General features: G+C 52.0%; 1 protein-coding gene across 1 annotated transcript in view; it reads left to right on the forward strand.

The window, feature by feature from the left end:
* LOC140411283 (SWI/SNF-related matrix-associated actin-dependent regulator of chromatin subfamily B member 1-like) overlaps positions 1-16,101 on the forward strand; it is a 39,210-nt gene extending 23,109 nt beyond the window's left edge. Inside the window, exons 4-6 of the mRNA XM_072500404.1 lie at positions 2,949-3,139; positions 9,645-9,776; positions 15,982-16,101. Coding sequence (XP_072356505.1) covers positions 2,949-3,139; positions 9,645-9,776; positions 15,982-16,021 — 363 coding nt within the window. The 3' untranslated portion in view covers positions 16,022-16,101. The remainder of the gene's footprint in view (positions 1-2,948; positions 3,140-9,644; positions 9,777-15,981) is intronic.
* Positions 16,102-21,297: the final 5,196 nt, after the last annotated feature.

The following is a 21,297-nucleotide window of genomic DNA, read 5'->3' on the forward strand; positions in this document are numbered from 1 at the left end:
ACCACTGCCCCGTACCCCCGTACCACTGTCCCGCTCCCCGTACCACTGTCCCACACTCCCGTACCACTGTCCCGTACGCCCGTACCACTGCCCCGTACCCCCGTACCACTGTCCCACACCCCCGTACCACTGTCCCGTACCCCCGTACCACTGTCCCGTACGCCCGTACCACTGCCCCGTACCCCCGTACCACTGTCCCACACCCCCGGACCACTGTCCCCATACCCCAGTACCACTGTCCCGCTCCCCCGTTCCACTGTCCCGCTCCCCCGTTCCACCGTCCCACTCCCCGTACCACTGTCCCGTACCCTCTTACCACTGTCCCGCTCCCCGTACCACTGTCCCGTACCCCCATACCACTGTCCCACACCCCCGTACCACTGTCCCCGTACCCCCGTACCACTGTTCCGTACCCCCGTAACACTGTCCCGTACCGCCGTACCACTGTCCCGTACCCCCGTACCACTGTGCCGTACGCCCGTACCACTGTCCCGTACCCCCGTACCACTGTCCCCGTACCCCCGTACCACTGTCCCGCTCCCCTGTACCACTGTCCCGTACCCCCGTACCACTGTCCCGTACCCCCGTACCACTGTCCCGCTCCCCCGTACCACTGTCCTGTACCCCCGTACCACTGTCCCGTTCCCCTGTACCACTGTCCCGTACCCCCGTACCACTGTCCCGCTCCCCGTACCACTGTCCCGCTCCCCCGTACCACTGTCCCACCCCCCCGTACCACTGTCCCGCTCCCCCGTACCACTGTCCCGTACGCCCGTACCACTGCCCCGTACCCCCGTACCACTGTCCCACACCCCCGGACCACTGTCCCCATACCCCAGTACCACTGTCCCGCTCCCCCGTTCCACTGTCCCGCTCCCCCGTTCCACCGTCCCACTCCCCGTACCACTGTCCCGTACCCTCTTACCACTGTCCCGCTCCCCGTACCACTGTCCCGTACCCCCATACCACTGTCCCACACCCCCGTACCACTGTCCCCGTACCCCCGTACCACTGTTCCGTACCCCCGTAACACTGTCCCGTACCGCCGTACCACTGTCCCGTACCCCCGTACCACTGTGCCGTACGCCCGTACCACTGTCCCGTACCCCCGTACCACTGTCCCCGTACCCCCGTACCACTGTCCCGCTCCCCTGTACCACTGTCCCGTACCCCCGTACCACTGTCCCGTACCCCCGTACCACTGTCCCGCTCCCCCGTACCACTGTCCTGTACCCCCGTACCACTGTCCCGTTCCCCTGTACCACTGTCCCGTACCCCCGTACCACTGTCCCGCTCCCCGTACCACTGTCCCGCTCCCCCGTACCACTGTCCCACCCCCCCGTACCACTGTCCCGCTCCCCCGTACCACTGTCCCACCCCCCCGTACCACTGTCCCGCTCCCCCGTACCACTGTCCCGTACCCCCGTACCACTGTCCCGCTCCCCCGTACCACTGTCCCGTACCCCCGTACCACTGTCCCGTACCCCCGTACCACTGTCCCGCTCCCCCGTACCACTGTCCCGCTCCCCCGTACCACATGTCCCGTACCCCCGTACCACTGTCCCGTACCCCCGTACCACTGTCCCGTACCCCCGTACCACTGTCCCGCTCCCCCGTACCACTGTCCCGTACCCCCGTACCACATGTCCCACCCCCCCGTACCACTGTCCCGCTCCCCCGTACCACATGTCCCGTACCCCCGTACCACTGTTCCACACCCCCGTACCACTGTCCCCGTACCCCAGTACCACTGTCCCGTTCCCCCGTTCCACCGTCCCGCTCCCCGTACCACTGTCCCGCTCCCCCGTTCCACCGTCCCGCTCCCCGTACCACTGTGCCCCACCCCCGTACCACTGTCCCGTACCCCCGTAGCACTGTCCCACACCCCCGTACCACTGTCCCACACCCCCGTACCACTGTCCTGTACGCCCGTACCACTGTCCCCGTACCCCCGTACCACTGTCTCGCTCCCCCGTACCACTGTCCCGTACCCCCGTACCACTGTCCCGTACCCTCGTACCACTGTCCCGCTCCCCCGTACCACTGACCCGCTCCCCCGTACCACTGTCCCGCTCCCCCGTACCACTGTCCCACTCCCCGTACCACTGTCCCGTACCACTGTCCCACACCCCCGTACCTCCGTACCACTGTCCCGTACCCCCGTACCACTGTCCCGCTCCCCCGTACCACTGTCCCGTACCCTCGTACCACTGTCCCGCTCCCCTGTACCACTGTCCCGCTCCCCTGTACCACTGTCCCGCTCCCCCGTACCACTGTCCCGTACCCCCGTACCACTGTCCCGTACCCCCGTACCACTGTCCCGTACCCCCGTACCACTGTCCCGTACCCTCGTACCACTGTCCCGTACCCCTGTACCACTGTCCCGCTCCCCCGTTCCACTGTCCCGTACCACCGTACCACTGTCCCACACCCTCATACCACTGTCCCACACCCCCGTACCACTGTCTCCGTACCCCCGTACCACTGTCCCGTACCCCCGTACCACTGTCCCCGTACCTCCGTACCACTGTCCCGCTCCCCCGTTCCACTGTCCCATACCCCCGTACCACTGTCCCGTACCCCCGTACCACTGTCCCGTACCCCCGTACCACTGTCCCCGTACCCCCGTACCACTGTCCCGCTCCCCCGTTCCACTGTCCCATACCCCCGTACCACTGTCCCGTACCCCCGTACCACTGTCCGACACATCCCCTCCTGCCCACACAACCCACCTACCTCATTGTATTATATGATTAAGCTGGGCCCCTCGACCGGACTCATTATTCCCAAACTAATGGTCCGGAGCGGTTGAAAATTCCCTCATGTATTATCTTATTCCCTTCCTGCTTTCGCTCCCTGCCCTGTGAACCCGGGTAACCCCCTCCACACCCTGGCCCCCTTGGCATAACCTCTGTCTTTGCTCGCTCTCCCGCCACTCTTTCCCGCAGCTCAACACGCACGTCGGGAACATCCTGCTGGTGGACCAGTTCGAGTGGGACATGTCGGAGAGGGACAACTCACCCGAGAAGTTTGCGCTGAAGCTGTGCTCGGAGCTGGGCCTGGGCGGGGAGTTTGTCACCACCATCGCCTACAGCATACGTGGGCAGCTGAGCTGGCACCAGAGAACGTACGCGTTCAGGTCTGTTAGGAGTGCGGTTTTCGGTGCCCCTCCAGGGGGTTGGGTGTTGGGGGGGGTGGGGTGGGGCGGGTGCGTTGGAGAGATGGGGGTGTAGATGGTGGTGGTGGGGGGGGGGGGGGGGAAAGGAGACTGGTTGAGGACAATGTCCTTTATCACTGACCTTTCACCGTCTGAGGGCCTTAGGTAGGCCTCACCCTGTCCTCCGCCAACGTCCTCCTTGACTCTACGAGAAACACTCCTAAAGGAACAAGGCCTTGCATCTTGGCAACACCTTTCTCACATTCATACATCCCAAAGTCCTTTATCATGGTCTGTCGCTCGGAAGTACAGAGGGCCTGACGGATCTTACTGTGCACGTCGAATTCCTGAAGGCAGCAGGACGGGTAGATGAGGTGGTGAAGGAGGCCTCTGCGATACTGCCTTCATTATCTCGGTGTCCATGTCCATAGATCCCTGAAAGTTGCCACCCAGGTTGAGAGGGTTGTTAAGGAGGCGTACGGTGTGTTAGCTTTTATTGGTAGAGGGATTGAGTTTCGGAGCCATGAGGTCATGTTGCAGCTGTACAAAACTCTGGTGCGGCCGCATTTGGAGTATTCCGTGCAATTCCGCCGCATTATAGGAAGGACGTAGAAGCATTGGAAAGGGTGCAGAGGAGATTTACCAGAATGTTGCCTGGTATGGAGGGAAGATCTTATGAGGAAAGGCTGAGGGACTTGAGGCCGTTTTCGTTAGAGAGAAGAAGGTTAAGAGGTGACTTAATTGAGGCATACAAGATGATCAGAGGATTGGATAGGGTGGACAGTGAGAGCCTTTTTCCTCGGATGGTGACGTCTAGCACGAGGGGACATAGCTTTAAATTGAGGGGAGATAGATATAAGACGGATGTCAGAGGTCGGTTCTTTACTCGGAGAGTAGTAAGGGTGTGGAATTCCCTACCTGCAACAGTAGTGGACTCGCCAACACTAAGGGCATTCAAATGGTCATTGGATAGACATATGGACGATAAGGGAATAGTGTAGATGGGCTTTAGAGTGGTTTCACAGGTCGGCGCAACATCGAGGGGCCGAAGGGCCTGTACTGCGCTATAATGTTCTATTAGCCGAGGCACAGAATATAAGAACAGGGAGGTTATGGTGGAACTGTATAAAACGCGGATTAGGCCACAGCTGGATTACTGTGCGCAGTTCTCGTCGCCACATTATCGGGAGGATGTGATTGCGCTGGAGGGGGTGCAGAGGAGACTCACCAGGATGTTGCCGGGGCTGGTGCGTTTCCGCTACGAGGAGAGGCTGGTTAGGCTGGGGTGGTTTCCCCCGGAGCGGGGAGGGCTGAGGGGCGACCTGATCGATATGCACAAAATGATGAGAGAGTTAAGTAGCACAGGGAGAGCAGTTTCCCCTGAGTCGAGAGGTCAGTGACCAGGCCGGGGGGGGGCTCGGTGCCAGACGGTTGGTAGACACGACAACCCTCACAACGTTCAAGGACCATTTCCACCAGCACTTGGAAGCTCCACGACGGACAAAGTAGCTTTCACCTTGAAGTGTGGTTCGGGAGGGAGAGCAGCAGTTCTGTCTGCGTACCAATCTTCCAGGGTGGTTGCATTTAATTACCTTGGTTGAGGAATTGGTGCTGCGGACAAGTTCCTGGTCAGAACCGTACCATGCACGACAGCCCTGTTAATGTTTCTTTGAATAATATAAATTTAAAGAGCCCAATTAATTTTTTTCCCAATTAAGGGGCAATTTAGCGTGGCCAATTCGTCTCCCCAGCGCTTCTTTGGGTTGTGGGGGTGAGACTCACGCAGACACGGGGAGAATGTGCAAACTCCGCACGGACAGTGACCCGGGGCCGGGTCCTTGGCGCCCTGAGACAGCAGTGCTAACCGCTGCGCAGCCACGACGCCCCGTCCTTCGAATGGGAATATTTTCTGTTCCGTCTGAGAGGGTAGGCAAGGCGCGGCTTTGATGTCTCACCAACAAGGACTGAAGGTGCGAGAATGGAGATCTCCAACATTCTGCCTCCTTGACAAGTGCGGCACTCCCTCAGTACTGACCCTCTGATAGTGCAGCACTGCCTCAGTACTGACCCTCTGACAGTGCGGCACTCCCTCAGTACTGACCCTCTGACAGTGCGGCACTCCCTCAGTAATGACCCTCTGACAGTGCAGCAATCCCTCAGTACTGACCCTCTGACAGTGCGGCACTCCCTCAGTACTGACCCTCTGACAGTGCAGCACTCCCTCAGTACTGACCCTCTGACAGTGCGGCACTCCCTCAGTACTGACCCTCTGACAGTGCAGCACTCCCTCAGTAATGACCCTCTGACAGTGCAGCAATCCCTCAGTACTGACCCTCTGACAGTGCGGCACTCCCTCAGTACTGACCCTCTGACAGTGCAGCACTCCCTCAGTACTGACCCTCTGACAGTGCAGCACTCCCTCAGTACTGACCCTCTGACAGTGCAGCACTCCATGAGTACTGACCCTCAGACAGTGCAGCACTCCCTCAGTACTGACCCTCTGACAGTGTGGCACTCCCTCAGTACTGACCCTCTGACAGTGCAGCACTCCCTCAGTACTGACCCTCTGACAGTGCGGCACTCCCTCAGTATTGACTCTCTGACAGTGCAGCACTCCCTCAGTACTGACCCTCTGACAGTGCGGCACTCCCTCAGTACTGACCCTCTGACAGTGCGGCACTCCCTCAGTACTGACCCTCTGACAATGCAGCACTCCCTCGGTGCTGACTCTGACAGTGCGGCACTCCCTCAGTACTGACCCTCTGACAGTGCGGCACTCCCTCAGTACTGACCCTCTGACAGTGCAGCACTCCCTCAGTATTGACTCTCTGACAGTGCGGCACTCCCTCAGTACTGACCCTCTGACAGTGCGGCACTCCCTCAGTACTGACCCTCTGACAGTGCAGCACTCCCTCAGTACTGACCATGTGACAGTGCGGCACTCCCTCAGTACTGACCCTCTGACATTGCAGCACTCCCTCAGTACTGACCCTCTGACATTGCAGCACTCCCCCAGTACTGACCCTCTGACAGTGCAGCACTCCCTCAGTACTGACCCTCTGACAGTGCAACACTCCCTCAGTACTGACACTCTGACAGTGCGGCACTCCCTCAGTACTGACCCTCTGACAGTGCAGCACTCCCTCAGTACTGACCCTCTGACAGTGCGGCACTCCCACAGTACTGACCCTCTGACAGTGCAGCACTCCCTCGGTGCTGACTCTGACAGTGCGGCACTCCCTCAGTACTGACCCTCTGACAGTGCGGCACTCCCTCAGTATTGACTCTCTGACAGTGCGGCACTCCCTCAGTACTGACCCTCTGACAGTGCGGCACTCCCTCAGTACTGACCCTCTGACAGTGCAGCACTCCCTCAGTACTGACCATGTGACAGTGCGGCACTCCCTCAGTACTGACCCTCTGACATTGCAGCACTCCCTCAGTACTGACCCTCTGACAGTGCAGCACTCCCTCAGTACTGACCCTCTGACATTGCAGCACTCCCTCAGTACTGACCCTCTGACAGTGCAGCACTCCCTCAGTACTGACACTCTGACAGTGCAGCACTCCCTCAGTACTGACCCTCTGACAGTGCAGCACTCCCTCAGTACTGACACTCTGACAGTGCGGCACTCCCTCAGTACTGACCCTCTGACAGTGCGGCACTCCCTCAGTACTGACCCTCTGACAGTGCGGCACTCCCTCAGTACTGACCCTCTGACAGTGCGGCACTCCCTCAGTACTGACCCTCTGACAGTGCGGCACTCCCTCAGTACTGACCCTCTGACAGTGCAGAACTCCCTCAGTACTGACCCTCTGACAGTGCGGCACTCCCTCAGTACTGACACTCTGACAGTGCTGCACTCCCTCAGTACTGACCCTCTGACAGTGCGGCACTCCCTCAGTACTGACCCTCTGACAGTGCAGGACTCCCTCAGTACTGACCCTCTGACAGTGCGGCACTCCCTCAGTACTGATACTCTGACAGTGCTGCACTCCCTCAGTACTGACCCTCTGACAGTGCGGCACTCCCTCAGTACTGACGCTCTGACAGTGCAGCACTCCCTCAGTACTGACCCTCTGACAGTGCGGCACTCCCTCAGTACTGACCCTCTGACAGTGCAGCACTCCCTCAGTACTGACCCTCTGACAGTGCAGCACTCCCTCAGTACTGACCCTCTGACAGTACAGCACTCCCTCAGTCCTGACCCTCTGACAGTGCAGCACTCCCTCAGTACTGACCCTCTGACAGTGCAGCACTCCCTCAGTACTGCCCCTCTGACAGTGCAGCACTCCCTCAGTACTGACCCTCTGACAGTGCAGCACTCCCTCAGTACTGACCCTCTGACAGTGCAGCACTCCCTCAGTACTGACCCTCTGACAGTGCGGCACTCCCTCAGTACTGACCCTCTGACTGTGCAGCGCTCCCTCAGTACTGACCCTCTGACAGCGCAGCACTCCCTCAGTACTGACCCGCTGACAGTGCAGCACTCCCTCAGTACTGACTCTCTGACAGGGCAGCACTCCCTTAGTACTGACTCTCTGATAGAGCAGCGCTCACTCAGTACTGACCCTCTGACAGTGTAGCACTCCCTCAGTACTGACCCTCTGACAGTGCAGCACTCCCTCAGTACAGACTCTCTGATAGAGCAGCGCTCCCTCAGTACTGACCCTCTGAAACTGCAGCTCTCCCTCAGTACTGACCCTCTGACAGTGCAGCACTCCCTCAGTACTGACCCTCTGACAGTGCAGCACTCCCTCAGTACTGACTCTCTGATAGAGCAGCGCTGCCTCAGTACTGACCCTCTGGCAGTGCAGCACTCCCTCAGTACTGACCCTCTGACAGTGCGGCACTCCCTCAGTACTGACCCTCTGATAGAGCAGCACTCCCTCAGTACTGACCCTCTGACAGTGCAGCACTACCTCAGCACTGACTCTCTGATAGAGCAGCACTATTATGGACTAGGGTTTAGAGAACCCCAAAGTGTATCATGGAGTTCACCTGACCCACAACTTTTAATAGATTTTGGTTATGGGCAGCACAAGGCCTCACTCTACAGGTGCGATGCAACAGAGATCGAAAGTACTTTTAAAACAAAACATTTATTATATGAATCCAGTTAACATTTTATAAATACACAGGAAACACGTCAGCAACTATCAACTCAAATACTTCCCCAAAGGATACAGTACTCTATACGTAGCCCTTAATCTTTCCTAGCAACATCCATAAGACAAATACCCTCTTTAACACAGACATCAGGTTTAAATTCTCGACTGAGAGCAGTTATCACTTTTAAATTAGCAAGTGCTCTGAAGACATTCTTTTCATACAGAGAGTGGGACCAAAATTACACCTTGTTTGGCTGGATGCAGCTCCAACTATGAAAACTAAACTAAACACACGCTGTAGCTGCCAGCTCAAAAACAAAAGTAAAAGCAGACAGACAGCCCAGCTCCAGCCACACTCTGACATCACTGCAGCTATTTGATAAACACCCATTTCTTAAAGGTACATCCACTACAGGTATTTGATAAATACCCATTTCTTAAAGGTACATCCACTACAGCTATTTGATAACACCCATTTCTTAAAGGTACTCTTACATGACACCTCCCCCAAAGAAAAAAAATAAACCATCAACTTCAAGATGGTTGCATTTTTCACCTTTTCACTTTCCTTTCAGAAATATTGACAGTGAATATACGTTTTTTTTTTTAACAAAACAAAACACACAATCATTTATAATAACATAGTCCATTTTAGTTCTTCCTCCAACTGGACTCCCTCTTGATTGACAGTCTCTTTGGACAAGAAGGTCTCTGCACGATCCGTCCATTTCTCTACACCTCGGCATTTCTCTCTACTTCAGCTGAATCTGATCGCAGAGCCCCTTGTAATTCTCCAACACGGGAGCATCGGCTATCGCAGCCTTCAGGCCGTCAAATGCCTGTTGACACTCCGCTGTCCACTGAAATTTGCTACGCTTCTTGAGCAAGTCCGTCAGTGGAGCGACCACACTGCTAAAGTTCGGCACAAATTTCCGGTAAAATCCACTCATGCCAAGAAATCGCATCATTTCCCGTCGCGTCGAGGGTGTCGGAAACTCCCCAATAACTTTTGTTTCCACATCCCGTGGGACCATTCGGCCCCGTCCGATTGTATGGCCGAGGAAAGTGACTTGGACTTTTCCAAATTCACTTTTGACGAGGTTTACCACCAAAACCCGCCTCCCGTGTTGCTTTGTGCCCCTTCCGCGACTTCAGGAACAGCAGGGGATGGGCTTGAGCACAGAGTTCTGTGCAGTGTTTAATTGAAGTTGCAAAAACATCTGTTCCGGTCTGATCCTCTTTCACCTAGCATTTGAAAATGTCTCTTCCCCCCCCCCCCCCCCCCCTCCGTCCCCTTCACCCTTCCCCATCCAACCCCTCACCGCTCCACCTCGCCGCTCCCCACCCCCACCCCAACCCCCATTTGATTTCCCAGTGAGAATCCCTTGCCAATCGTCGAGAGCGCGCTCCGGAACACCACCGACGCTGACCAGTGGTGCCCCCTGCTGGAGACGCTGACCGATGCCGAAATGGAGAAGAAGATTCGCGATCAGGACAGAAACACCAGGTACGTCACTGAGGGGGTTGAGATTGAGGAAGGGCGTAACGGTGAGGGGCTGGAGGGGGGGGGGGGGGTACTCGTCCACAGTCACCTGGGTCAGTCGCCCACCCCTCACAGTCGCTATGTAAATGCACAGCATATATATTGGGTTAGCCACCCGGGAGGCCAATCAGGAAATACATGATGCGATGAACGGTTACTGCCTTATCATCATGTAAGGTGGTGTCCCCTTTAGACTAAGAACTATGTTAGAGCTGAGACAAGTGCTGACTGCTACACAGCCCATGAGGCAGCCCTTTATATATGGCTCCCAGATGGGCGGAGCCAGAGGCGGAGTCCCCAGGGTTCCAAGCCTGGTCTTAAAGGGGGCACCACCTGAAGAAACGTCAGAGCGTGCTGAGCATGTGGAACCCACCCCCAGGGGGCAGAACCCCAGGCGAACGGCACCAGTGCATTTCAGAGGGTCTTGGGTCAACATGACGGAGAACGGTCTAGACAGATTTCTTTAACGGCTGAGAAGAACGTCTGATTGGAACGGGCCTGTGTGTTTCCTTTAATTAATTTACGGGATGTGGACGTCGCTGGTTAGACCCTGCAGTTATCGCCCATCCCGAGTTGCTCTACAGAAGGTGGTGATCAGTTGCTTTCTTGAACGGCAACAGTTTAAGGGCCAACCACTTTGCTGTGGGTCTGGAGTCACGTGTAGGCCAGGCCGGGTAAGGACGGCAGATTTCCTTCCCTAAAGGACATTACTGAACCAGATGGGGCTTTGCAACAATCGACACTGGTTTCATTAAATCATTAGATTTTAATTCCAGATATTTTATTGAGTTTAAATTGCCCCACCTGCCGCAGTGGGAATTGAACCTGGATCATTATTCTGGGTCTCAGGGTCACTAGTCCAGTGACAATATCACTGCACCACCACTTTCCCTGTGTGAAACACAGACAATGGCAAATTCGCCCACTGTGTACCCGAACAGGCGCCGGAATGTGGCGACTAGGGGCTTTTCACAGTCACTTCATTGCAGTGTTAATGTAAGCCCACTTGTGGCAATAAAGACTTTTATTCTAAAAGGCAGCTGGCCCACGCATGTCTGTTATTCTGTTACGAGATGTGAGTGTGTCTGACAAGAGGATCGGAAGGTGCTGGTGACCTCTGTCTTGAACCTCTGCAGTTCATGTGGGGCAGGAAGTTACAGGTTTTGATCCAGTGACAGTGCAGCACTCCCTCAGTACCGACCCTCTGACAGTGCGGCACTCCCTCAGTACTGACCCTCTGACAGTGCAGCACTCCCTCAGTACTGACCCTCTGACAGTGCAGCACTCCCTCAGTACTGACTCTCTGACAGTGCGGCACTCCCTCAGTACTGACCCTCTGACAGCGCAGCACTCCCTCAGTACTGACCCTCTGACAGTGCGGCACTCCCTTAGTACTGACCCTGTGACAGTACGGCACTCCCTCAGTACTGACCCTCTGACAGTGCAGCACTCCCTCAGTACTGACCCTCTGACAGTGCAGCACTCCCTCAGTACTGACCCTCTGACAGTGCGGCACTCCCTCAGTACTGACTCTCTGACAGTGCAATACTCCCTCAGTACTGACCCTCTGACAGTACAGCACTCCCTCAGTACTGACCCTCTGACAGTGCAGCACTCACTCAGTACTGACCCTCTGACAGTGCAGCACTCCCTCAGTACTGACCCTCTGAGAGTACAGCACTCCCTCAGTACTGACCCTCTGACAGTGCGGCACTGCCTCAGTACTGACCCTCTGACAGTGCGGCACTCCCTCAGTACTGACCCTCTGACAGTGCAGCACTCCCTCAGTACTGACCGTCCGACAGTGCAGCTCTCTCTCGATACTGACCCTCTGACAGTGCAGCTCTCCCTCAGTACTGACCCTCTGACAGTGCAGCACTCCCTCAGTACTGACCCTGTGACAGTGCGGCACTCCCTGAGTACTGACCCTCTGACAGTGCAGCACTCCCTCAGTACTGACCCTGTGACAGTGCGGCACTCCCTCAGTACTGACCCTCTGACAGTGCAGCACTCCCTGAGTACTGACCCTCTGACAGTGCAGCACTCCCTCAGTACTGACCCTCTGACAGTGCGGCACTCCCTCAGTACTGACTCTCTGACAGTGCAGCACTCCCTCAGTACTGACCCTCTGACAGTGCAGCACTCCCTCAGTACTGACCCTCTGACAGTGCAGCACTCACTCAGTACTGACCCTCTGACAGTGCAGCACTCCCTCAGTACTGACCCTCTGACAGTGCGGCACTCCCTCAGTACTGACTCTCTGACAGTGCAGCACTCCCTCAGTACTGACCCTCTGACAGTGCAGCACTCCCTCAGTACTGACCCTCTGACAGTGCGGCACTCCCTCAGTACTGACCCTCTGACAGTGCGGCACTCCCTCAGTACTGACTCTCTGACAGTGCAGCACTCCCTCAGTACTGACCCTCTGACAGTGCAGCACTCACTCAGTACTGACCCTCTGACAGTGCTGCACTCCCTCAGTACTGATCCTGTGACAGTGCGGCTCTCCCTCGGTACAGACCCTCTGACAGTGCGGCACTCCCTCGGTACTGACCCTCTGACAGTGCAGCGCTCCCTCAGTACTGACCCTCTGACAGTGCAGCACTCCCTCAGTACTGACCCTCTGACAGTGCAGCACTCGCTCAGTACTGACCCTCTGACAGTGCAGCACTCCCTCAGTACTGATCCTTTGACAGTGCAGCACTCGCTCCGTACTGACCCTCTGACAGTGCAGCACTCCCTCAGTACTGATCCTTTGACAGTACAGATCTCCCTCAGTACTGACCCTCTGAAAGTGCAGCACTCCCTCAGTACTGACCGTCCGACAGTGCAGCTCTCTCTCGATACTGACCCTCTGACAGTGCAGCTCTCCCTCAGTACTGACCCTCTGACAGTGCAGCACTCCCTCAGTACTGACCCTGTGACAGTGCGGCACTCCCTGAGTACTGACCCTCTGACAGTGCAGCACTCCCTCAGTACTGACCCTGTGACAGTGCGGCACTCCCTCAGTACTGACCCTCTGACAGTGCAGCACTCCCTGAGTACTGACCCTCTGACAGTGCAGCACTCCCTCAGTACTGACCCTCTGACAGTGCGGCACTCCCTCAGTACTGACTCTCTGACAGTGCAGCACTCCCTCAGTACTGACCCTCTGACAGTGCAGCACTCCCTCAGTACTGACCCTCTGACAGTGCAGCACTCACTCAGTACTGACCCTCTGACAGTGCAGCACTCCCTCAGTACTGACCCTCTGACAGTGCGGCACTCCCTCAGTACTGACTCTCTGACAGTGCAGCACTCCCTCAGTACTGACCCTCTGACAGTGCAGCACTCCCTCAGTACTGACCCTCTGACAGTGCGGCACTCCCTCAGTACAGTCCCTCTGACAGTGCGGCACTCCCTCAGTACTGACTCTCTGACAGTGCAGCACTCCCTCAGTACTGACCCTCTGACAGTGCAGCACTCACTCAGTACTGACCCTCTGACAGTGCTGCACTCCCTCAGTACTGATCCTGTGACAGTGCGGCTCTCCCTCGGTACAGACCCTCTGACAGTGCGGCACTCCCTCGGTACTGACCCTCTGACAGTGCAGCGCTCCCTCAGTACTGACCCTCTGACAGTGCAGCACTCCCTCAGTACTGACCCTCTGACAGTGCAGCACTCGCTCAGTACTGACCCTCTGACAGTGCAGCACTCCCTCAGTACTGATCCTTTGACAGTGCAGATCTCCCTCAGTACTGACCCTCTGAAAGTGCAGCACTCCCTCAGTACTGACCGTCCGACAGTGCAGCACTCTCTCGATACAGACCCTCTGACAGTGCAGCTCTCCCTCAGTACTGACCCTCTGACAGTGCAGCACTCCCTCAGTACTGACCCTGTGACAGTGCGGCACTCCCTCAGTACTGACCCTCTGACAGTGCAGCACTCCCTCAGTACTGACCCTCTGACAGTGCAGCACTCCCTGTGTACTGACCCTCTGACAGTGCAGCACTCCCTCAGTACTGACCCTCTAACAGTGCGGCACTCCCTCAGTACTGACTCTCTGACAGTGCAGCACTCCCTCAGTACTGACCCTCTGACAGTGCAGCACTCCCTCAGTACTGACCCTCTGACTGTGCAGCACTCACTCAGTACAGACCCTCTGACAGTGCAGCACTCCCTCAGTACTGACCCTCTGACAGTGCGGCAATCCCTCAGTACTGACTCTCTGACAGTGCAGCACTCCCTCAGTACTGACCCTCTGACAGTGCAGCACTCCCTCAGTACTGACCATCTGACAGTGCGGCACTCCCTCAGTACTGACCCTCTGACAGTGCGGCACTCCCTCAGTACTGACTCTCTGACAGTGCAGCACTCCCTCAGTACTGACCCTCTGACAGTGCAGCACTCCCTCAGTACTGACCCCCTGACAGTGCAGCACTCCCTCAGTACTGACCCTCTGACAGTGCAGCACTCCCTCAGTACTGACCCCCTGACAGTGCAGCACTCCCTCAGTACTGACCCTCTGACAGTGCGGCACTCCCTCAGTACTGACCCTCTGACAGTGCAGCACTCCCTCAGTACTGACCCTCTGACATTGCCACACTCCCTCAGTACTGACCCTCTGACAGTGCAGCACTCGCTCAGTACTGACCCTCTGACAGTGCAACACTCGATCAGTACTGACCCTCTGACAGTGCAGCACTCCCTCTGTACTGACCCTCTGACAGTGCAGTACACCCTCAGTACCGACCCTCTGACAGTGCAGCACTCCCTCAGTACTGACCCTCTGACAGTGCAGCACTCCCTCAGTACTGACCCTCTGACAGTGCGTCACTCCCTCAGTACTGACCCTCTGACAGTGCAGCACTCCCTCAGTACTGACCCTCTGACAGTGCAGTACACCCTCAGTACCGACCCTCTGACAGTGCAGCACTCCCTCAGTACTGCCCCTCTGACAGTGCAGCACTCCCTCAGTACTGACCCTCTGACAGTGCAGCACTCCCTCAGTACTGACCCTCTGACAGTGCAGCACTCCCTCAGTACTGACCCTCTGACAGTGCAGCACTCCCTCAGTATTGACCCTCTGACAGTGCGGCACTCCCTCAGTACTGACCCTCTGACAGTGCGGCACACCCTCAGTTCTGACCCTCTGACATTGCAGCACTCCCTCAGTACTGACCCTCTGACAGTGCAGTACACCCTCAGTACTGACCCTCTGACAGTGCAGCACTCCCTCAGTTCTGACCCTCTGACAGTGCAGCACTCCCTCAGTTCTGACCCTCTGACATTGCAGCACTCCCTCAGTACTGACTCTCTGACAGTGCAGCACACCCTCAGTACTGACCCTCTGACAGTGCGGCACTCCCTCAGTTCTGACCCTCTGACAGTGCAGCACTCCCTCAGTACTGACCCTCTGACATTGCAGCACTCCCTCAGTACTGACCCTCTGACAGTGCAGCACTCCCTCAGTACTGACCCTCTGACAGTGCGGCGCTCCCTCAGTTCTGACCCTCTGACAGTGCGGCACTCCCTCAGTACTGACCCTCTGACAGTGCGGCTCTCCCTCAGTACTGACCCTCTGACAGTGCAGCACTCCCTCAGTACTGACCCTCTGACAGTGCAGCACTCCCTCAGTACTGACCCTCTGACAGGGCGGCACTCCCTCAGTACTGACCCTCTGACAGTGCGGCACTCCCTCAGTACTGACCCTCTGACATTGCAGCCCTCCCTCAGTACTGACCCTCTGACAGTGCGGTACTCCCTCAGTACTGACCCTCTGACAGAGCGGCACTCCCTCAGCACTGACCCTCTGACAGTGCAGCACTCCCTCAGTACTGACCCTCTGACAGTGCAGCACTCCCTCAGTACTGACCCTCTGACAGTGCAGCACTCCCTCAGTACTGACCCTCTGACAGGGCGGCACTCCCTCAGTACTGACCCTCTGACAGTGCAGCACACCCTCAGTACCAGACCCACAGCAAGTGGCTGACTCTGAAATGGCCTGTAAAATAGCTGAGCGAGCCACTCAGGCAATTCGGGATCGGCAACAATTGCACCCCCCCACCCCACTTAAATACGCTTTCTGCTTATTGTGACATGGAGGTGTTTTATGGGCCAAAATCTTTCTGATCAGCTTTACCTACCCTAACACCCCTCCCCCCCCCCTTTTCTTTTTGAAACCCTGCAGGCGAATGCGACGGCTTGCCAACACCGCCCCCAGCTGGTAACGCAGGGAACTTCGCCATGCTGCCGGCTCTCGAGTCACGTTGTGGGACTGGGGTTGTTGTCTTTGCGTGGGTGGGGCGGGGGGGGAAGGGGTGGGCAGGAGGTGCGGTGGGGGGTGGGGGGGGGGGGTACACACGGCGGACTACAACTCGGCGCCAACCGTCTCCACGCCTGCCGCTGCCTATTCGCACTTTGGGAACCTGCGTTCCGACTTTCCGTTTGAATTGTTCGTCTCGTCTTTTACTTCTCGTCCTCGACGGCTGAACAGTCCCTGTTCTTCCTGCTCTGACGGCCCAGTGGGGGGTGGGGGGTGGGGGGTGGGGGTGGGTCGGGGTGGGGGGGGGGGGGGGGGTCGTGGATCCGGCTCGCGGTTTGTATTTGTTCAATAAAACAGTTGATGCCAAACCAACCCGTTTTGTCAGGGGGTCTTTTTTTGCTCCCAGTGAAAATTGAGTAAAGCACCTTACTTGTGACCATTAATAACCCCACCCTCTCCTCTTTCCTCCCCCCCCCCCCGCCACCTCCTCACCAGTTATTGGACCCGTCCTCCGCGGTTAGTGGGCTGACCCCGCCCATCGAGCATAAGAAAAGCAAAAGAGAGTTCTTCTTGACGCATTGGAGTCAATATCCACGCCCAGGTCAACGTTTAACAGGATATCCAGTCACGTATCTGATTGCTGACTGTGGCCTCTTGCTGTGCACCAACTGGCCGCCGTGGTTTTCACATGACGAGTGAGCAGGACTCACAAAGTCGATGGTTGGCGGTGCGGAGCTTGAGTATTACACGGAACAAAAAAGGGACGTGCTGTCAAAGCTTTTCATCTTGCACCCATCAGGACAGACGCAAGAATGCCAAATTTCAAAATCTGCAACTCTTTCGAAATGGTTGGTTGCGAGGAGCTTTGGAGGGGGGGGGGGGCGTCCTGAAGTGCGCGTGGCGGCTTTATATTTTAGAGCAACGGCTAGAACTAGGAAGAGACGGAGCGAGGAAGATCGTGACTCACGACCGGCAAACAGAGATGGAGCAAAAGAAGAGAGTGATTGAGACAGACAGAGAGAGGAAGGTGAAGCCGAAGGTGTAGGTTTCCGGGATGAGTGGGGGGAGCAGGAAGTGGAGATAGAGTCGTGATGCAGAAATTTCCTGGCAAACTGAGAAATAGCAAAACAAGGAGACATCACCTTTGGCAAGACCAGATGGAGATAAATATTATTTGTCGAGCTATTTATCATCCTCGAAGCACCTGTACACCGACTGGTATTCCAAAACTGACCCCTTCACACCCACATTTACCCCTTCACACCCCAAACTGATCCCTTCAGACCCAAACTGATCCCTCTGTCCCCAACACACACTAATATTTATATATAAACACTCACAGCACCAACACACACTAATATTTATATATAAACACTCACAGCACCAACACACACTAATATTTATATATAAACACACACAGCACCAACACACACTACTATTTATATATAAACACTCACAGCACCAACACACACTAATATTTATATATAAACACTCACAGCACCAACACACATTAATATTTATATATAAACACTCACAGCTCCAACACACACTAATATTTCTATATAAACACTCACAGCACCGACACACACTAATATTTATATATAAACACTCACTGCACCAACACACACTAATATTTATATATAAACACTCACAGCTCCAACACACACTAATATTTATATATAAACACTCACAGCTCCAACACACACTAATATTTATATATAAACACTCACAGCACCGACACACACTAATATTTATATATAAACACTCACAGCACCAACACACACTAATATTTATATATAAACACTCACAGCTCCAACACACACTAATATTTATATATAAACACTCACAGCTCCAACACACACTAATATTTATATATAAACACTCACAGCACCAACACACACTAATATTTATATATAAACACTCACAGCACCAACACACACTAATATTTATATATAAACACTCACAGCTCCAACACACACTAATATTTATATATAAACACTCACAGCACCAACACACACTAATATTTATATATAAACACTCACAGCACCGACACACACTAATATTTATATATAAACACTCACAGCACCAACACACACTAATATTTATATATAAACACTCACAGCTCCAACACACACTAATATTTATATATAAACACTCACAGCTCCAACACACACTAATATTTATATATAAATACTCACAGCACCAACACACACTAATATTTATATATAAACACTCACAGCACCAACACACACTAATATTTATATATAAACACTCACAGCTCCAACACACACTAATATTTATATATAAACACTCACAGCACCAACACACACTAATATTTAGATATCAACACACACAGCACCAACACACACTAATATTTATATATAAACACTCACAGCACCGACACACACTAATATTTGTATATAAACACTCACAGCACCAACACACACTAATATTTATATATAAACACTCACAGCTCCAACACACACTAATATTTATATATAAACACTCACAGCACCAACACACACTAATATTTATATATAAACACTCACAGCACCAACACACACTAATATTTATATATAAACACTCACAGCACCAACACACACTAATATTTATATATAAACACTCACAGCTCCAACACACACTAATATTTATATATAAACACTCACAGCACCAACACACACTAATATTTATATATAAACACTCACAGCACCAACACACACTAATATTTATATATAAACACTCACAGCACCAACACACACTAATATTTATATATAAACACTCACAGCACCAACACACACTAATATGTATATATAAACACTCACAGCACCAACACACACTAATATTTATATATAAACACTCACAGCACCAACACACACTAATATTTATATATAAACACTCACAGCACCAACACACACTAATATTTATATATAAACACTCACAGCACCAACACACACTAATATTTATATATAAACACTCACAGCTCCAACACACACTAATATTTATATATAAACAATCACAGCACCAACACACACTAATATTTATATATAAACACTCACAACACCAACACACACTAATATTTATATATAAACACTCACAGCACCAACACACACTAATATTTATAGAAAACACACACAGCACCAACACACACTAATATTTATATATAAACACACACAGCACCAACACACACCAATATTTATATATAAACACTCACAGAACCAACACACACTAATATTTAGATATAAACATACACAGCACCAACACACACTAATGTTTATATATAAACACTCACAGCACCAGCACACACTAATATTTATAGAAAATACACACAGCACCGACACACACTAATATTTATATATAAACACACACACCACCAACACACACTAATATTTATATATAAACATACACAGCAGTGACACACACTAATATTTATATATAAACACACACAGCACCAACACACACTAATATTTATATATAAACACTCACAGCACTAACACACACGTAGATTAATATATAAACACTCACAGCACTAACACACACGAATATTTATATATAAACACTCGCAGCACCAACACACACTAATATTTATATATATACACTCAGAGCACCAACACACACTAATATTTATATATAAACACACACAGCACCAACACACACTAATATTTATATATAAACACTCACAGCACCAACACCCACTAATATTTATATATAAACACTCACAGCACCAACACACACTAATATTTATATATAAACACACACACAGCACCAGCACACACGAATATTTATATATAAACACACACAGCACCAACACACACTAATATTTATATATAAACACACACAGCACCAACACACACTAATATTTATAGATAAACACACACTAATATTTATATATAAACACTCACAGCACCAACACACACTAATACTTATATATAAACACACTAAGCACCAACGCACACTAATATTTATATATAAACACACACAGCACCAACACACACTAATATTTATAGATAAACACACACTAATATTTATTCTAAGCACAGACAGCGCCAACACACACTAATATTTATAGAAAACACACACAGCACCGACACACACTAATATTTATATATAAACACACACAGCACCAACACACACTAATATTTTTATATAAACACACACAGCACCGACACACACTAATATTTATATATAAACACTCACAGCACCAACACACACTAATATTTATATATAAACACTCACAGCACCAACACACACTAATATTTATATATAAACACTCACAGCACCAACACACACTAATATTTATATATAAACACTCAGAGCACCAACACACACTAATATTTATATATAAACACAGACAGCACCAACACACACTAATATTTATATATAAACACTCACAGCACCAACACACACTAATATTTATATATAAACACTCACAGCACCAAAACACACTAATATTTATATATAAACACACACAGCACCAGCACACACGAATATTTATATATAAACACACACAGCACCAACACACACTAATATTTATATATAAACACACACAGCACCAACACACACTAATATTTATAGATAAACACACACTAATATTCATATATAAACACACACAGCACCAACACACACTAATATTTATATATAAACACTCACAGCACCAACACACACTAATATTTATATATAAACACCCACAGCACCAACGCACACTAATATTTATATATAAACACACACAGCACCAACACACACTAATATTTATAGATAAACACACACTAATATTTATTCTAAACACACACAGCACCAACACACACTAATATTTATAGAAATCACACACAGCACCGACACACACTAATATTTATATATAAACACACACAGCACCAACACACACTAATATTTATATATAAACACACACAGCACCGACACACACTAATATTTATATATAAACACTCACAGCACCAACACACAGTAATATTTATATATAAACACACACAGAACTAACACACACTAATATTTATATATAAACACACACAGCCCAACACACACTAATATTTATATATAAACACTCACAGCACCAACACACACTAATATTTATATATAAAGACTCACAGCACCAACACACACTAATATTTATATATAAACACTCACAGCACCAACACACACTAATATTAATATATAAACACTCACAGCACCAACACACACTAATATTTATATATAAACACTCACAGAACCAACACACACTAATATTTATAT

Source organism: Scyliorhinus torazame, chromosome 4 (genome assembly GCF_047496885.1).
Source record: "Scyliorhinus torazame isolate Kashiwa2021f chromosome 4, sScyTor2.1, whole genome shotgun sequence".
NCBI classification, from domain to species: domain Eukaryota; kingdom Metazoa; phylum Chordata; class Chondrichthyes; order Carcharhiniformes; family Scyliorhinidae; genus Scyliorhinus; species Scyliorhinus torazame.